Source organism: Cyprinodon tularosa, unplaced genomic scaffold (assembly GCF_016077235.1).
Source record: "Cyprinodon tularosa strain WSP-4 unplaced genomic scaffold, ASM1607723v1 ctg513, whole genome shotgun sequence".
Classification (NCBI taxonomy): domain Eukaryota; kingdom Metazoa; phylum Chordata; class Actinopteri; order Cyprinodontiformes; family Cyprinodontidae; genus Cyprinodon; species Cyprinodon tularosa.
In genome coordinates this window covers 634,741-649,541 of record NW_024039245.1, presented here as the reverse complement: position 1 = coordinate 649,541, position 14,801 = coordinate 634,741, and the positions used below count along the sequence as shown (strand labels likewise).

General features: G+C 40.6%; 1 protein-coding gene across 10 annotated transcripts in view; it reads right to left on the bottom strand.

Moving 5' to 3' along the window:
* Positions 1-61: 61 nt before the first annotated feature.
* ubr4 (ubiquitin protein ligase E3 component n-recognin 4) overlaps positions 62-14,801 on the bottom strand; it is a 74,030-nt gene continuing 59,290 nt past the window's right edge. For all 10 annotated transcript variants that reach the window (XM_038303583.1, XM_038303585.1, XM_038303591.1 and 7 more), the window contains 18 exons: positions 14,386-14,583; positions 14,224-14,304; positions 14,027-14,114; positions 10,643-10,770; positions 10,369-10,476; positions 10,167-10,283; positions 5,060-5,250; positions 4,784-4,957; positions 4,590-4,689; positions 4,250-4,468; positions 4,042-4,155; positions 3,127-3,269; positions 2,920-3,045; positions 2,637-2,831; positions 2,295-2,519; positions 2,113-2,203; positions 1,237-1,399; positions 62-1,112 (listed from right to left, as the gene is read on the bottom strand). In XM_038303583.1, the coding sequence (XP_038159511.1) occupies positions 1,048-1,112; positions 1,237-1,399; positions 2,113-2,203; positions 2,295-2,519; positions 2,637-2,831; positions 2,920-3,045; positions 3,127-3,269; positions 4,042-4,155; positions 4,250-4,468; positions 4,590-4,689; positions 4,784-4,957; positions 5,060-5,250; positions 10,167-10,283; positions 10,369-10,476; positions 10,643-10,770; positions 14,027-14,114; positions 14,224-14,304; positions 14,386-14,583 (2,526 nt within the window). In that variant the 3' untranslated portion in view covers positions 62-1,047. The remainder of the gene's footprint in view (positions 1,113-1,236; positions 1,400-2,112; positions 2,204-2,294; positions 2,520-2,636; positions 2,832-2,919; positions 3,046-3,126; positions 3,270-4,041; positions 4,156-4,249; positions 4,469-4,589; positions 4,690-4,783; positions 4,958-5,059; positions 5,251-10,166; positions 10,284-10,368; positions 10,477-10,642; positions 10,771-14,026; positions 14,115-14,223; positions 14,305-14,385; positions 14,584-14,801) is intronic.

Sequence of the window (14,801 nt, the reverse complement as noted above, 5' to 3'; positions counted from 1 at the left end):
AATGAAGAGTGGAAAGTGGCCTAAGATATTAAGGAAACAAAACCATAAAACAAAGACAGTATTTAAGGATGTAATGCAAGTCTGTTTTATTGTTATTTTAGACATGTCTGATATCTCATTGCAACAGATGGAATCTTTCATAAACGAACTTCAAAAAGGCAGAAATCTATGGAAGAATAAATCAACATTTTTTCTTTTTTTAATTCTTCTGATGTTGATAAAACAAACCCCAGACATTTTTATTCTCCCACCCATCACTGAAATTTCCAGTTAGAATCCACATGAACTTGTAGAGAAAACAGCAGAGGAAAAGGACAGGCACTGCAACCAGGAGACGATGAAAACCCTCTGCTAATTTTAAAATTCCCTAACCACAAACCAATTCAAACAACAACAAAAAAGGAAAAGATAAAATCAAATGCCACTCCTAATATGGGTCGGGTCATATCCCCAAAAGTATTTCGGTTCCTCTAAAACTGCATCCGAAATTTGGAGAAGTCGAAGCCAAAGCAGCATCACCCCAAAACAGAATTCACAAGTAATTACTCTCAACCAAAGAAAATTAACATCTGAATATGTTCCTACACCCCTGACCCCCCAAAAAAGAAGTTTCAGCTTTTTGAGAACAGCAAACCAGAAAATTCACATTTCTAAAATTTAATTTTTTACTCAAGCTTGCTTGAAAAAAAAGAAAAAAAAAGAAAACAAAAACACGATCATGAGTTTAATGAAGACTTTAGTAGTTGAAATCAGTCCGGTAAGGTGTAAATTCTGTTTTAGTGTGTCGTTCCCCTTTAAACAGCAGTGTCTTGGTGTTACAGAGTTGTTTATTTATTTATTTATTTTTAACTACACAGAAGTTTCTCTTGGCTTATTCTGGGATGTGATATAGGTGTGGGAGATGAGCAGGAGGCATGGTGTACGCTAATGGTGTGTATTATTTGTTTCTCAGAGTGTAAACTCTTTAGTTTCTTTTTCTTTTAAGTTTGCCTTATCGATTATACTTGTAGGGATATTTGTGTTTTAGACGGGTTTGATTTGTGGTCTTCAGGGCAAAGAGTTCAACAAATCCTGCAGGAAGAGGTCTGGGTCTGGGATTTCAGAGAGGAGACCTGGAAGAGAGAGAAACAGAATTTAAACTCCCTAATCTGAGCCCATTCAAACCCCAGGGATGTTAAAGGTAATACTGCAGTATTAATGTAAGTCTTAAATCAACTGGAGGTCGTTCATACTGACCTACAACGTCGAAAAACTCAGAGATGGACTCAGCCGGCATGAGCTCATCTTGGAAGGCTCTAAGCACTCGCTCAGAGGCCTCGTAAATGGGCATGTCGTTGTGACGGACATATTCTGCCAGTGAGAAGGACCAGCCCCCTTCTGTGTTGCTGGTTGGTACTTTCTGTAATAAACACATAAAAAAAACGGGTCCGTCTTCAGGTCAAAGCTTAGATTAGATGACAGGCTCTGAATAAAGAGCAAATATTTGAAAGTGAAAGATGAAAAAGTCTTTCTAGGCTAAACAGCTACAGATCGCTCTGTTTAAGTCAGCACTCTTCTCATTAATTGTCTGTTTTTAAGCAAAAAGCTGTTTAATCAACTGATTTTTATCTGGTTTGTCTGCCATCTGTCTGCTGATGTCCTGTGATTGTATGGGGGAATCACTACCTGCTTGCTAAACATGCTAATCATGGATGTTTAACAATAATTAGTTACAGCACTCAGTCTGAACCCAATAATTCGTCCCATGTATGCGTTAGCTTTCAGGTACTTTCTAATGCCAAAAAAAGGTTTTAAGAGAAAACCTCTTAAAATAGAAGCTAATGCTAAATTGACATCCATGTGAACACCTGATTTCTTTGCTTTTTTATGCAAAAACAGCTCACCACCGCATCTGATCGGAATAATGCTTTTTTTCCATTTTATACCAATTTACTCTGGAAATTGTTTTTAAATCCTTATATACAAAACCCAAGACTTTTAAACAGCTAAGTTGTGAAACTGATGAAATATAATATTTCAGCTTTGTTTTAATACCTTTAAAGCATCATCACAACAAATGAGAGAACGTGGAGAACAGTTAAGGGGATCCCCTAAAGCCAGTTGGATATTTACCCTAAACATGTCGTAGACGAGATCCACCAGGCCCCAGAAGAGAAGAGGAGAGCGGTACACTGCATATTCCTTTGGGGTTTTATCTGTGAGTCTGATATTTAGGGGGGAAAAAATGAATGAAACACATGAAAGAAAACACAACATCTAAGAAAACAGGATGGATTAAGTGGAAAGTGTCATACTTGTTTGTGGAGACTGCAGAAACTTTGCGTGTGTGTGCGGCCACCAGCAGCCTTCTAAGGAAGTAGAGCCGAGAGCTCCTCCACCGTTCAGGGGGTATTATGTGCATCGCCAGGATAGTAAAATAATGGGGTCCTTCAACCTCGTAAGAGCTCTCCACCCATTTCTCACTCGGCTGCTCCTGGAAGCTCTGCAGATTCTTCTCTTCTCGGGACGTAGCCCTTGTACTAAGTCAAAACGGAAAACGATTAGATCCACTGTTTCCATCAACAAAGAGTCACTTAAACAGCTTGATGTTTAACGGGTCAGACACGATAAAGGTCTATGTCAGAGGAAAACCGTACGTGTTGAGAACGTAGAGCACTGTGTGGATGATGTAAGGGATGAGGTGGATGTTGCTCTCTCTGCCGCCGCCTCCTGTGTCCACGCTGAACGACTGCTCAGTGGCGAAGCGAAGGAACAGCAGTTTGGTGTCGTGGATGTTGAGCTGGTAAGTGGGCTCCCGCTGACCTGTGCACTCCTGAAGGTATGTGTTGTGCCTGTGAGGTAGATAAAGACAGCTGAGAATGATCATCCTACGCCTGAATGGAAGAACATCTGCTCCCTCGATGTTAGCTGTGATTTTACCTTGCTAAGCACGTCGCAAAGGCTGATTCTGGCACATGGGGGCCCCACACAGGCAGCAGTCCATTGCATTTGGTGTTGGCGTTCTGGAGAGCAGCGCTGTCCCACTCTTCTCTCCCACGAGCCAGCCTGACAAGAGAGGAAAATATTAAGTAGTTGTATAAAAATAAAATAGAAATGAAAGCAGGTTATAGCAGAGGATAGAGTTACCTGACAGCAGCCAGATGGCAATCGTAATGAACTATGTTAAAGTGTGACACAGTGCTGTATCCCTGCTGCTTGCGAGGTTTGTTTTCAAATTCCTCCAAGGCCACACGCTTTGTAAAAGTATAAATACCCAAAACTTTGGTTGGCTAGAAAAGGAAGGGAAAACAGGTGAAATCTTACACACAAATTTAATAAAATGAAATGAAGAGAAAAATTTAAATAAATAAAACGTGTCCATCCCCATTCATCTCTACAGTTTTTAGGTGTGTTACGAGTAAGCGTTCAACATCTAAAGATGGAAATTTTGCCTGATTCTATTATGGAGAGAGCTCCAACTCAGCCCAACTGAAAGAAAACAATGTTTCCACCCATGTAGCTCTGCCTTTATGTTTAGTCATAATCTTGATGGAAGCTAAAATTCCTGAGTCTTTTCAGCCTTTAAACAGATTTTCATCCAGGACTGCTTTATTTTCAGTCTTCCCCCGTGTTTCTCCCAGCTGTATAATTTTCCTCTGCTTGATGCTGGTCTACCTCATGAATCTTAAATAAAGTTAAATCAGGTTTGTGTTTGTAGTGTCATAAAAAGCAGCAAAAAAAATATGAGTCATAATGAGTTTGACCATCCTGATGTACCTTGTCTTTCGGCATCCATCCTCATTTTAAACAGCTGTTGACTCATATTTTAATACGCAGAAAATGACCTCAGATTCAATTATCTGTTTTAAAGCTTTGTGTTTTACCAGCATCCCAACAAATAAGCTGCTGAATTAGGAAGATCTCTTTAACAGATCAGATGTGTTTGAGCGTGATTTGTTTTTGCTAGGATTATAAGTCTTATGTGGACACCTCATAAAAGCAGCTTACAATATTATAGATATTACTGCGTGTAGTTTATGTTGCTTTGGATGCATTAACTACCTGGAACTTGTAACCCTCTCTGCAGATACAGCAGGTTAAACCCGGCTCCTCTATTAGCTCCTCCATTTGCTTCAGAAGGGAGGTCTTTGTGACCACTTGACCCTTTTCATTGGTCTAAAATGACAAACAGGAAGATGTTTAATAACAATCCATTATTCATAAAAAATCTATTGCTATTAACATAAGGAGAAATAAAATCCCAGACTACCGTCATGCCCAGAGTTCCCAGAGCCTTCTGCCTCATGGCCATAGCCATTCTCTTCTTCTCAGCTCTGGTTTCCCTGCGAGCGGCTTCAATCTTCAGGTTGACGTCCCTGTTTTCCCTTAGAGCTTCTAGAAGATTCTCTGCAAGGGTTCCAATACCTTCATCACTGGATACCTGCTCCAGTTTGTGCAAGTTGGTTATAGAATCTGTTCCTATCAAAACCTGGACACAAAAGAGGACATTTGGTAACATTGGAAGCATTCGTGTGTGAAATATATTTGCACTACAGCAGACTGTAGTTTTATTTATTGAAAAGAGATTAATTTAATCTACAGTATTCTACCTGTGTGGGTGGATGCTGCATAGCCAGACCACGAAGGAGTCTAAGAATGAAAGGTAGAGCTGGTCTAGAGAGGAACTTCTTCCAGACGTCTGCATCCAGACTGACGAAAGAAAAGAGATATTAGTTAGAAAGATACCAAACAAACCGTTTCATATCACTATTTTGTTCATATATATTTGAAGAGGGATTCCTACTTTTTTGCATTTGGGATATGCTTCTTCATGTAGTCCAGTGCACTCTGAGTGATTCCCTTCTGCAGAATCAGATCCTTCAGTTGATGGCCGTTGCTATTATTCTTTATTCCAGCTGCGATTTTACAGAAGCAATCCAAAAAGACTTTGTCCTCTGCACTGTGCTCCTCATCATACCTTTAATAGATATATAAAAAAATATATATATATATTTTACAAACATCAACTTAACAGATATGGCTGCCTTTGAAGATTGTTGTAGGTCAGAGCATTGCTCACTTGTCAAAACTGCAGCACGGTTTAAAGCGTTCCACCAAAATCTTCATCTTCTCTAGTTCCCCAAAGGACAGGTATGGGATGATGCGCAGCAGACCCTGCAGCACACTGGGGTTTGAGCGCACAAAGGGGGTGTGGATCTGGTCCAACAACATGACAAGCTGGTCTTTGTCCCCTGTGAGCAGAAGGTTACCCTACAAAGATAAGAAGCACAGTTTTTAAGGGCAAATCTGTATTTATAATATTAACATTGAAAAGTACCTGGACACCTTATAAATATCAGCTAATTGTTCCAGTACTGTTCATTATCTTTTCTGATGCAGCAGAAAATGTTTTAGGAGGGAAAGGAGATATTCTACTAAGGCAATAAAAAAGCTCAGACTTTGGTGTTTAGGGCAGATTTTTCTACAAAACAATGTTGTTACTCCTTGAAGTAATACATGTACCGTATTTTCACGACCATAAGGCGCACCGTACTAAAAGGCGCACTCTCAGTTATGTGTCCCATTTCTGTATTTAACACACACATAAGGCGCACCGGACTATAGGGCGCGTTTTTTATATACAGGTACATGTCCTCTACTACCTTTAAATAGCTCTACTGCGTATTTAAAAATACAGCGGGGGCAAAACTGAGTATGACTGTGCTTTATTCATGTATTTATTAAAAAGTATTAATCAAACCTGGCAGCTGGCCGTGAGACAGACACATCGCAGATGACACAGCGCTGTGATCACTCCTAAATTAACTTAAAATCCTGAAACCTGCCGACGGAATACGTTCGCTTTTATTACCGGTATCCTGGTGCCTGCAGTTTAAATTATTTAGATGAAAAACACCTGCCAGCCGCCGCGGTGAGGCTGCTGTTGAAGGGATTTCTACTGTCGGTGCACCGCTGGTATGTGGGGGTCTGAGCGCCTCCGACAGAAATAGATAATCTGGATGAACTGACCGCAATTATTAAGTTTTCAGGTGGACTTTCTCACTTAAAAACATATTAAAACTACTTTATTCCCACTGATCACAGCAAATATAGCTGCAAGATTTAGATTATTTAGATGAAAAAACACCTGCCAGCCGCCGCGGTGAAGAGGAGGAGACCCGGCCCAGAGGCTGCTGTTGAATTAAGTTTTCAGGTAGAAAAAATAGAGCGGGAGCAAAACTGAGTATGATTGTGCTTTATTCATGTATTTATTACAAAGTATTAATCAAACCCATCAAAGTCATCATCCTCTGTTTCTGAATTAAACAGCTGCGCTAAATCAGACATGCCAATTTCCCCTTCTTCGCTGTCAGAGTCACTTTCCGTGCAGCGCAGCTCCTCAGAAATAATGCTGGCTTTTGCAAAAGCTTGAACAACAGAGCCAGCAGATACGTTAGTCCAAGCATCTACAATCCATCCGCAAACGGTGGCGTAACTTGCCCGGCTCTGCCTTCCACTTATCCTGAAACTGTGGTCTCCGTCTGTCATCCATCGCTCCCACGCCGCTTGCAGCCTTACTTTGAACGGCCGCTTCACACCGATGTCGAGCGGTTGAAATTCCTTTGTCAGACCCCCCGGGATAACGGCGAGCACAGCGTTCATTTGATTCACCTTTTTTTTCACATCGGCTGTGAGATGGGCACGCAGCGATGGTGATGCGTGGAAAAAACCACCTGGTCTCCTCACATACACCTCCCTCAGCCACGCTTTCATCATCTTCTCATCCATCCAGCCTTTTTCATTTAATATCATATGTCATCAGAGTAGGGATGCAAACGGTTAATCGACTTTAGATTACTTGTCGATCAAGAGGTTGCTCGATCAAAATGTATTAATCACGATTAACCGCTAGAGGGTGCTAGCGCTTTACTGTAACTTGAACACAGCGTGAGAACGAGAACACGCCTCGTGACGCGAGAGAGACCAGGGTTGAAAACCAAATGAAGCGGGCGAAAAGAAGTGCGGTGTGGGACCACTTCAATATTGTTAATTCAGGCAAAGAAGTCAAATGTTCTCTTTGTAATGCGGTATTGAAATACAACAGTTCCACTAGCTCACTCAGTTATCATTTGAACACCGTGCATGCTGCTGTCTTGCATGGCACCACCAGTTCACCTGGTCAACCTAAAATCACAGCTACCTTTGGAAGGCGAGCGTGTGATGAGAGAAGGGCGGAGGGCATTACAGAGAAGATTTGCTGCATGATCGAGAGGGATTTGATGCCAATCAACACAGTTGACGGTGCAGGATTTCAGGATCTCATTGGGTTCATAGAGCCAGGTTACAACATCCCTTCGAGAACATCAATAACTTCTCGCCTCGAAGCTCGGTTCGAAAAAAAGAAAGGTGAGCTAAAAACAAAGCTCGCTGCTGTTACAGCTGTAGCATTAACAACAGACTGTTGGACGGCTCTCACAACAGAAAGTTACATCACAGTTACCTGCCACTACACCGACGAAAACTGGCTGTTAAAATCTGCAATCCTGATTACGACGAGCATTTCTGACAGACACACCGCCGACAACTTGGCTGAGAAGCTGAATTATATAGTGGAGACTTGGGGACTTTCCGGCCGCGTTACAGCATGTGTCCACGACAATGCTAGGAATATTGTCCAAGCGAACAATCCTACACGAGTCAGCTGGAAATCAGTAGCGTGTTTCGTGCACACCCTGAATCTCGCTGTCAATGATGGTTTTGCTTCTGCTGGGGTAGACAGAGCAATCGCGGCAGCGGGAAGGTTGGTCAAACATTTCCACCACAGCACAATCGCAACCAAAGCCCTGGAAGAAAAGCAACACCAAATGTCGCTTCCTCCGCATCGCCTCATTCAATCCTGTAAAACCAGGTGGAATTCAGTCTGCGACATGTTTGAGCGCCTGGTTGAACAGCGATGGGCTGTGTCAGCCGTGCTATCAGACCGGTCCGTGACAAAACTGGCAGATGCGAGGACGCTGGAGTTGAGAGACGACTACTGGCAGCTAATGGAAGATATGGCACCCGTGTTGGGAACATTGAAGTGTGCAACTACGGTGATGTCTGCGGAGTCGGAGGTGTCGATCTCAAACACGTACCCCATCACGTTCAGTCTAATCAACACTCACCTCAGCGCTTCAGACGAGGACAGCCCCAAAGTCGCAGACTTCAAGGAAAAAGTGTGAGATTCGCTGGGCGTGCGCATGAAGGTATGCATCCATTAATTATTAAAACTACCTATAGGGTCTATCCAATAGACTAATAATAATGATGAATAAAATAAATAATGATGCAAATAGGTCGTAATTGTCATTCAATTGTATCGTTTTCATATGTGTAATTGTAGGCCTATGCCTTTTCTTTCTATTTTTAACAGATTCAGTCTGATGACCTCAACACATCCACCCCTATGATCGCAACAATGCTTGACCCTCGTCACAAACACCTGGGATTTCTTCCTCCAGCTACCAGGAAGTCAGCTCATTCCACGCTGCTTCAAATGGCTACAGCCGAACGCGACAGCATCACTGCAGGTGCCGCCACCGCTGGAGACGACGGTAACACTGTCCATACAGGGCCTCAGCGACATGGGGCTAAGCCTACATCTGCAATGAGTTTACTTCTGGGTGAAACCTATTCCGATGCCCGCAAAGATGACGTACAGAGTGAAGTGGATATGTACTTAAAGGACCCTCCTGCACCACTTGAGTCGAGCCCCACGTGCTGGTGGAAAGTGAATGAAAGGAGGTTTCCGACGCTGGCAACACTACCAAAACGGTATTTGTGTACGCCAGGCACATCAGTCCCCTCTGAGCGTGTGTTTTCAGTAGCTGGGCTCACTGTAAACAGGCTACGTACACGCCTTACCCCAGAGCACGTTAACATGTTAATTTTCTTGAACAAAAATATATAGAACCTAGGCCTAGGTCAAGTTGTGATGTGCCACATTTCAGTTAGGAGAGGGTAATATTGAATCACCACTTTATTTGATTGTTCTGGTTTGAGGCCCTGTAATGTTATGCTATGTTGTTGTGTTCAGTGACCCTGTGAACGTTTCATTCTATTTTGCTGTAACCCTATACAAATTGAGGTAGAAATATGTTGTGGATGTTTCATTTTAGGATTGTTGAGGATTACCCAATTAATAGCCTATGCAGTTTCTTTCTAACCTATAGGCTCAATAATATTCTGTTTGGCTCTCTATTTAATTTCTTCTATTCTCTTTTTATGTCCGTTTCAAATGCAAGAACTGAGCCAGTTTTTTTTTTAATTAAAGATTTTGTTTTACCTTAAAAACGTGTCTGCTTTCTTCTCCTAATGCATAATTACTTGAGGAATGTATAATATAATACAATATAATTATGGTATCATAATGTTGGCTAATGTAATATAATACCTCAATTATATTAAGGCCCTATTGAAGCCCTGAAATTCAGGTGAAAAACGCCGCTTATCAATTAATCGAAAGTCGATCGATAAGATAATCAACTAATGATTAATGAATTAATCGATAATTTGCATCCCTACATCAGAGCGATGTGTCTGTCTCGCTGTCAGCTCCCAGATCAGCTTCTCTGATTGGTTGATGCGGCGCGTCCAGCAGCAAAACTTAAGATTTTCCATCTCGAGCAGCAGCAGCGCGTTGGCGGTGCTCAAAACGCGCTGCGGGACCTTTTGCTGCACCTATACGCGCGTCAACCATTGACTTTGCATGTAAACTCGCTGCTTCTGCTGCACCTACTGGGTCCGGTTCACACCGATGTCGAGCGGTTGAACAGCGAGCACAGTGTTAATTTGTTTCCCCATGTTTTTCACATCAGCTGTGAGATGGGCACGCATGGAGTTACATATTAACAGCGATGGTGATGAGTGGAAAAAAAACACCTGGTCTCCTTACATTCAGCCACTCTTTCATCATCTCCTCAATGAGGTGGTCTCAAAAGTCGCAGTTACAACACACAGTCGTGAAAATACGGTATTTATTTTTCTAATGACTAATTAAACTATTCATTATCAGGAACCATTTTTTTCATTTAGATATTAACCAATATTTACTGCATCCTTATCGATCTGCGAATATCAAGGCATGTGATCTCCATGTATAAATATTCTTAGTTTTTTAAACAAATGGCAACACTTTGGTATCCTACCTTGTCCTCTGAAATTTCTGCATTGGCTTCATCGAGAATGATCTCCATAATGCTCAAAACTTGTTCGGCTATGGAGGCTCCACCGCTGTCCTTACTCTCCTGTTCTGCTACCAAAGCCTAAAAATATAAAACAAAGATGAACTTTTAAAAATATTCACAAACAACCAAACCATTTTAGATCCATCTCATCACTTTATCATACCAGGTTTAGAGTTCCCAGCATGACGTTAAGGGTGTTCATCTCTGGCTTGACCAATTGCTGCCGATTGATCTTCACTTTCACACAGTAACTGAACAACTTCAGCAGAACCTGAAAAAAGACGCAGAAGAACAGACTCAGTAGGTAGAACAGCCGAAAACTCTAAAGTATCAGACTAAGTCTGTTAAAGATAAAATAGCATCACCAGAACCAGTCTGGTTCAGCTCCGTTTTTTGCCTTGAAAAGCTCTGACTAAATGCTAACAGATTTAGCTTACAGTTAGCAGATGTCTTCCTTGTTTAAAATCTTTGATTCCTGACAGCCGGTTCAGCATACACTCCAGTCCTCCACACTGAGCCATGACTCCGGCCATCTTGTACACTTCTTCATCGTCCTCTTCCTCATCTGCAAATACATTTTTTTATTTTATTTGTGACCATAAAAATGTACACTGCATAAAGTACAAAGGTACAACTACAGCTATCCCTAAAAATTCCTTTAAACTAAAACTATTAATTTTAGTTTAAAGTTTTAACTACTTTAAACTATTTTCTAACTTATGCTTTAAAGCTTTAGTGTTAAAATCAACCCCCCTAAGGCTTAGCTCAGTCGATTATCTTTCCCTGAATTCAAAAACAATTTACAGCTCCTAAATTGACAGGCATTCCCTACTTGTATAAAACCTAACTTGAAATCTGTTTGCAGGGATGCTGGGGAAATTTGTCAAATGATTTATAAGGATTTATGCATTACTGTAACGCACTTAATTCCTTTATGAAATCAAACAATAACCAGATTATCTGTGTGAGACGTTGATAATGGCTTGACTTCATGTATGACAAAGTTGTCCTGTTATAGAACCAGGTAAGAAGTGGCTCAAGGATCAGCTCTGAAAATATCTTGGTGAAAAAGTTCTGAGATTTGGCTTTTTGGCGGCAAACAATCTAGTTGGATTTGTAAAAAACAATCATTTACGAAAAAGAACGTCTCGTTTGTTGGTATAAAGGCAGATCTGTCATGCTGTGGGTCATTTCTTTTTTTTATTATTATATAATCAAAGGCTCTGGGACTGTTATTGGAGGTCACAACACTGTGAACCCTGTGAACTAGGGTTGTCACGATACTAAAATTTTCAACTCGATACCGATACTCAGGAAAAATAGTCGATGTTCGATACCATTTTCGATACCACAAGGATAAAAACAAAGACCCCAAAATTTAACAGAAATATTTACATTAATAAATAAAATGCGAAAAAATAAATAAATACAATAAACAATAAGAACAATACTTTGAGGTTGTATGCTGTGCACAATATTAAGCAAGCTTGATATTAGGGCTGCAACAACGAATCGATAAAATCGATAAAAATCGACTTTTAAAAGCGTTGGCAACGAATTTAATCATCGATTAGTTGTGTCGCCTGATTAATGCGTCATCCGCCGCCGCCGTCATCCGGGGGAAGAAAAAAAAATATGGCGGAGCGAGTCAGCGCCGCAGTTGCAGTGTTGCCAACTCAGCGACTTTTCAGACCCCTCCAGCGACTATTTTTCAAAAAAGCGACTAGCGACAAATCTGGCGACTTTTTACGGTGTCACTGGCGGCTTTTGCCTGCCGTGGGGCGCCTCCCCCATCCCAACCCCTTTCTCCCTCTCCCACAGGAATCCCTCTCAGCGCGGCAGTCAGAGCCGCAGGATTTTAGTGAGGAGTTTACCCTCAGCGTCCAGACTGCAAATGAAGCGCGCATGCGCCGGGATTGACAGCGCAAATTGATCACAATATTTAAAATAGCCTGCGCTTTGTAAAGTGAAAAAAGTCGTAACAGGCAACTTTTGTAAAAACAAATGAACATGGCACGGAAGCACCACTGTTATGACGCAGCACCTGAAAAGAAAACACGTTGGAGCCTTCGATGGCAGTGAAGAGAGCTGATCATCAGGGTGAGCGACCATGTTTGTTTGGTTTTAAAGTGGGGAAACGTAACGTTAGTTTCTCAGGTAGCTCATCTGATGCTTTCCTTACCTTGTTAGTAGGTTACAGACAGGGATAAGGTTGGCTGCTTATTTTACTTTTAATTTCATTTAAATTTGTTTAAGCAGCGTTTATATTTTCTTTATAAATAAATTAACTTGAAAATTATGAGGGCAAGGCTTTTAAAGTTTAAATCTTCTGGCAAAGATAAAGAAAAGAAGATCCTGCAATTTATGGAAGTAAAGCAGAACAAAATCCAGCAAGATCAGTAATATGTCAATTAATTATATGCCACATTCCCATGTAAATATCTGTCTTTGGAGGATGTGTTTTTTTAGCACCCCTAGTTCTCTCATTTTTATTCCAAATACAATTTATAATTTGAATCACAGGGCTATTTTTATCTCTATGGTTAAGTATTTTCTCAAGCAGCAACTTTAACTGCTATACTTTCCTGTCTTAAAAGGCAGAACTCTTCTAGTCTAAAAAAAACTCATTTGTTGAAATGGGGGGACCTATTGTTTGAACCCCTTAGGGGCTTTAAAAAACAAAAATGCCTGTCTCTTTTTGCGCTTTATGAAACAAAGTAGCCTATATTTTGTGGATGTACAGCTACATTTCTCATGTAAGTTTGCGTAGTTTTTACACAAACATTTATTTTTCATATTGCACCAGTACAGTTAATGAGCAACCTGTACTTGTGTGCTTGTTTGTTCTGTCTAAAATGTTTATTTTGGAATAAAGAGGTTAATATAAAAATTTTTTTTTGTCCGATTCATCGATTAATCGAAAAAATAATCGGCCGATTCATCGATTTTTAAAATAATCGTTAGCTGCAGCCCTACTTGATATAAAATTAACAAAATTAACTTAAGTGTTCCTTCCTTGGCTATGCTTTGCACACATAACAGTGACATTAGCCAAACCAGTTAAACAAAAATAATTTTCAGCAGCTGCACCTGTTACAAAAAAAGTCTGAAACTGAAAAGTGCACAGAATTATTCAATCACACTGTGTTCAGAAAGTGGATTATCCTCTATTCTGCACTCTAGATGAATGACTGTGTAGGTGACACTGGTGGAAGAACGTTATCGACACTTTTGAAAATAAGTATCGTATCCGGATACAACGTTTTAGCATCGATACTTTTTTGAGTATCGATATTTTTGACAACCCTACTGCGAACTACCACAAGAGTTCTTCTTTGCGTCTGTAAGCAAAAAGTGGTTAAGACATAGTTTATTATTTTTCTGTGATGAAACACTTCGTAAATCTAAGTCCTCTAGAAAACTTGCAGTGTGACCTGGAGAGAAGAAGGTACCAGAGATTACACCGTACTCTGGATGTTGTACAAAGACTTTGTCAAAGATTTCTCTCTGCTGCTCCAAGTTTATAAAGTGTTGCTAAAAGAAAAAGTGATGAAATGTTGATATGGAAGGTTTTATATACCACTGACAGCAGGGCCAATATCATTTCTTTACATGGTTTTCTTTTGCAAGGCATAAAGATATTCAAACTAAAGGGTGGATGTTGTTTTAAACTATTCTGTGTAAATTGTATGACTGAAATAAATACATTTCTACACAACACAGGTGCAAATAAATGTGTTCAGAGCTTAAGGGTAAACTATAAAACAAGATATGAGGATGTACATAAGATGATTATGCATTATAACAACCCAAAATCTGACCTGTGGTGGAGTCTAGCGACTCTATGAACTCCTCAGTGGCATCACCCAGTAAGCCTCTCATCCGATAAATTATTCTCATCGGCTCACCCTTCGGGGAGAGAGAGATGAATAAAAACAATTTACTAGAGTTCTTCTCATCATGAGCTTTAAACAGAATCAAATGTAAATAAGAGTTATTCTTTGAAAGATAAACTGACCTCATTCGTCGGGCACCACACCTTCTTATAGACCTCTGCCACTGAAAGGTCTAAGCTGATGATTTTATTATTGACCAGCAGCTGTGAAGTAGAGAACAGTTCCAGATAAATTGACCTGAGCCAAACAGGTAAAATGATGACTTGGATTAGAATGATCATTACCTCCATCCCACTGTCATCTTCAAGAAGCGCCACCAGGTCACAGTCTTGACAGATCTTGTTCTTGATGTCCCTCATCAGAGGGCCGATGCCGGGCTCATTGCTGCTGTACGGGTTTCCAGGCATGCGGCCCTGCAGGAAGTCCTCCTGTTGAGGATCCTTTTCCAGGGTCACAAAGAACTCTGTCACCTCGTTTTCCTCCTACACAGAAAAAACCCCATCAGAACCCATCAAGTGACACTGCATCAAAACACATAGAAATAAGGTTGACGCAAGGTGAACATATATTGCTTTTAAATGTATGCGATTTATTTTCAAGCTTTGAAAACAATTTTCATGTCAAAAATAGCTATGTTTTAGAGGTTTGTCCTTTTCTAGCCAAAATTTAAAGAATATGGATTTTATCTTTAGAATGAAGG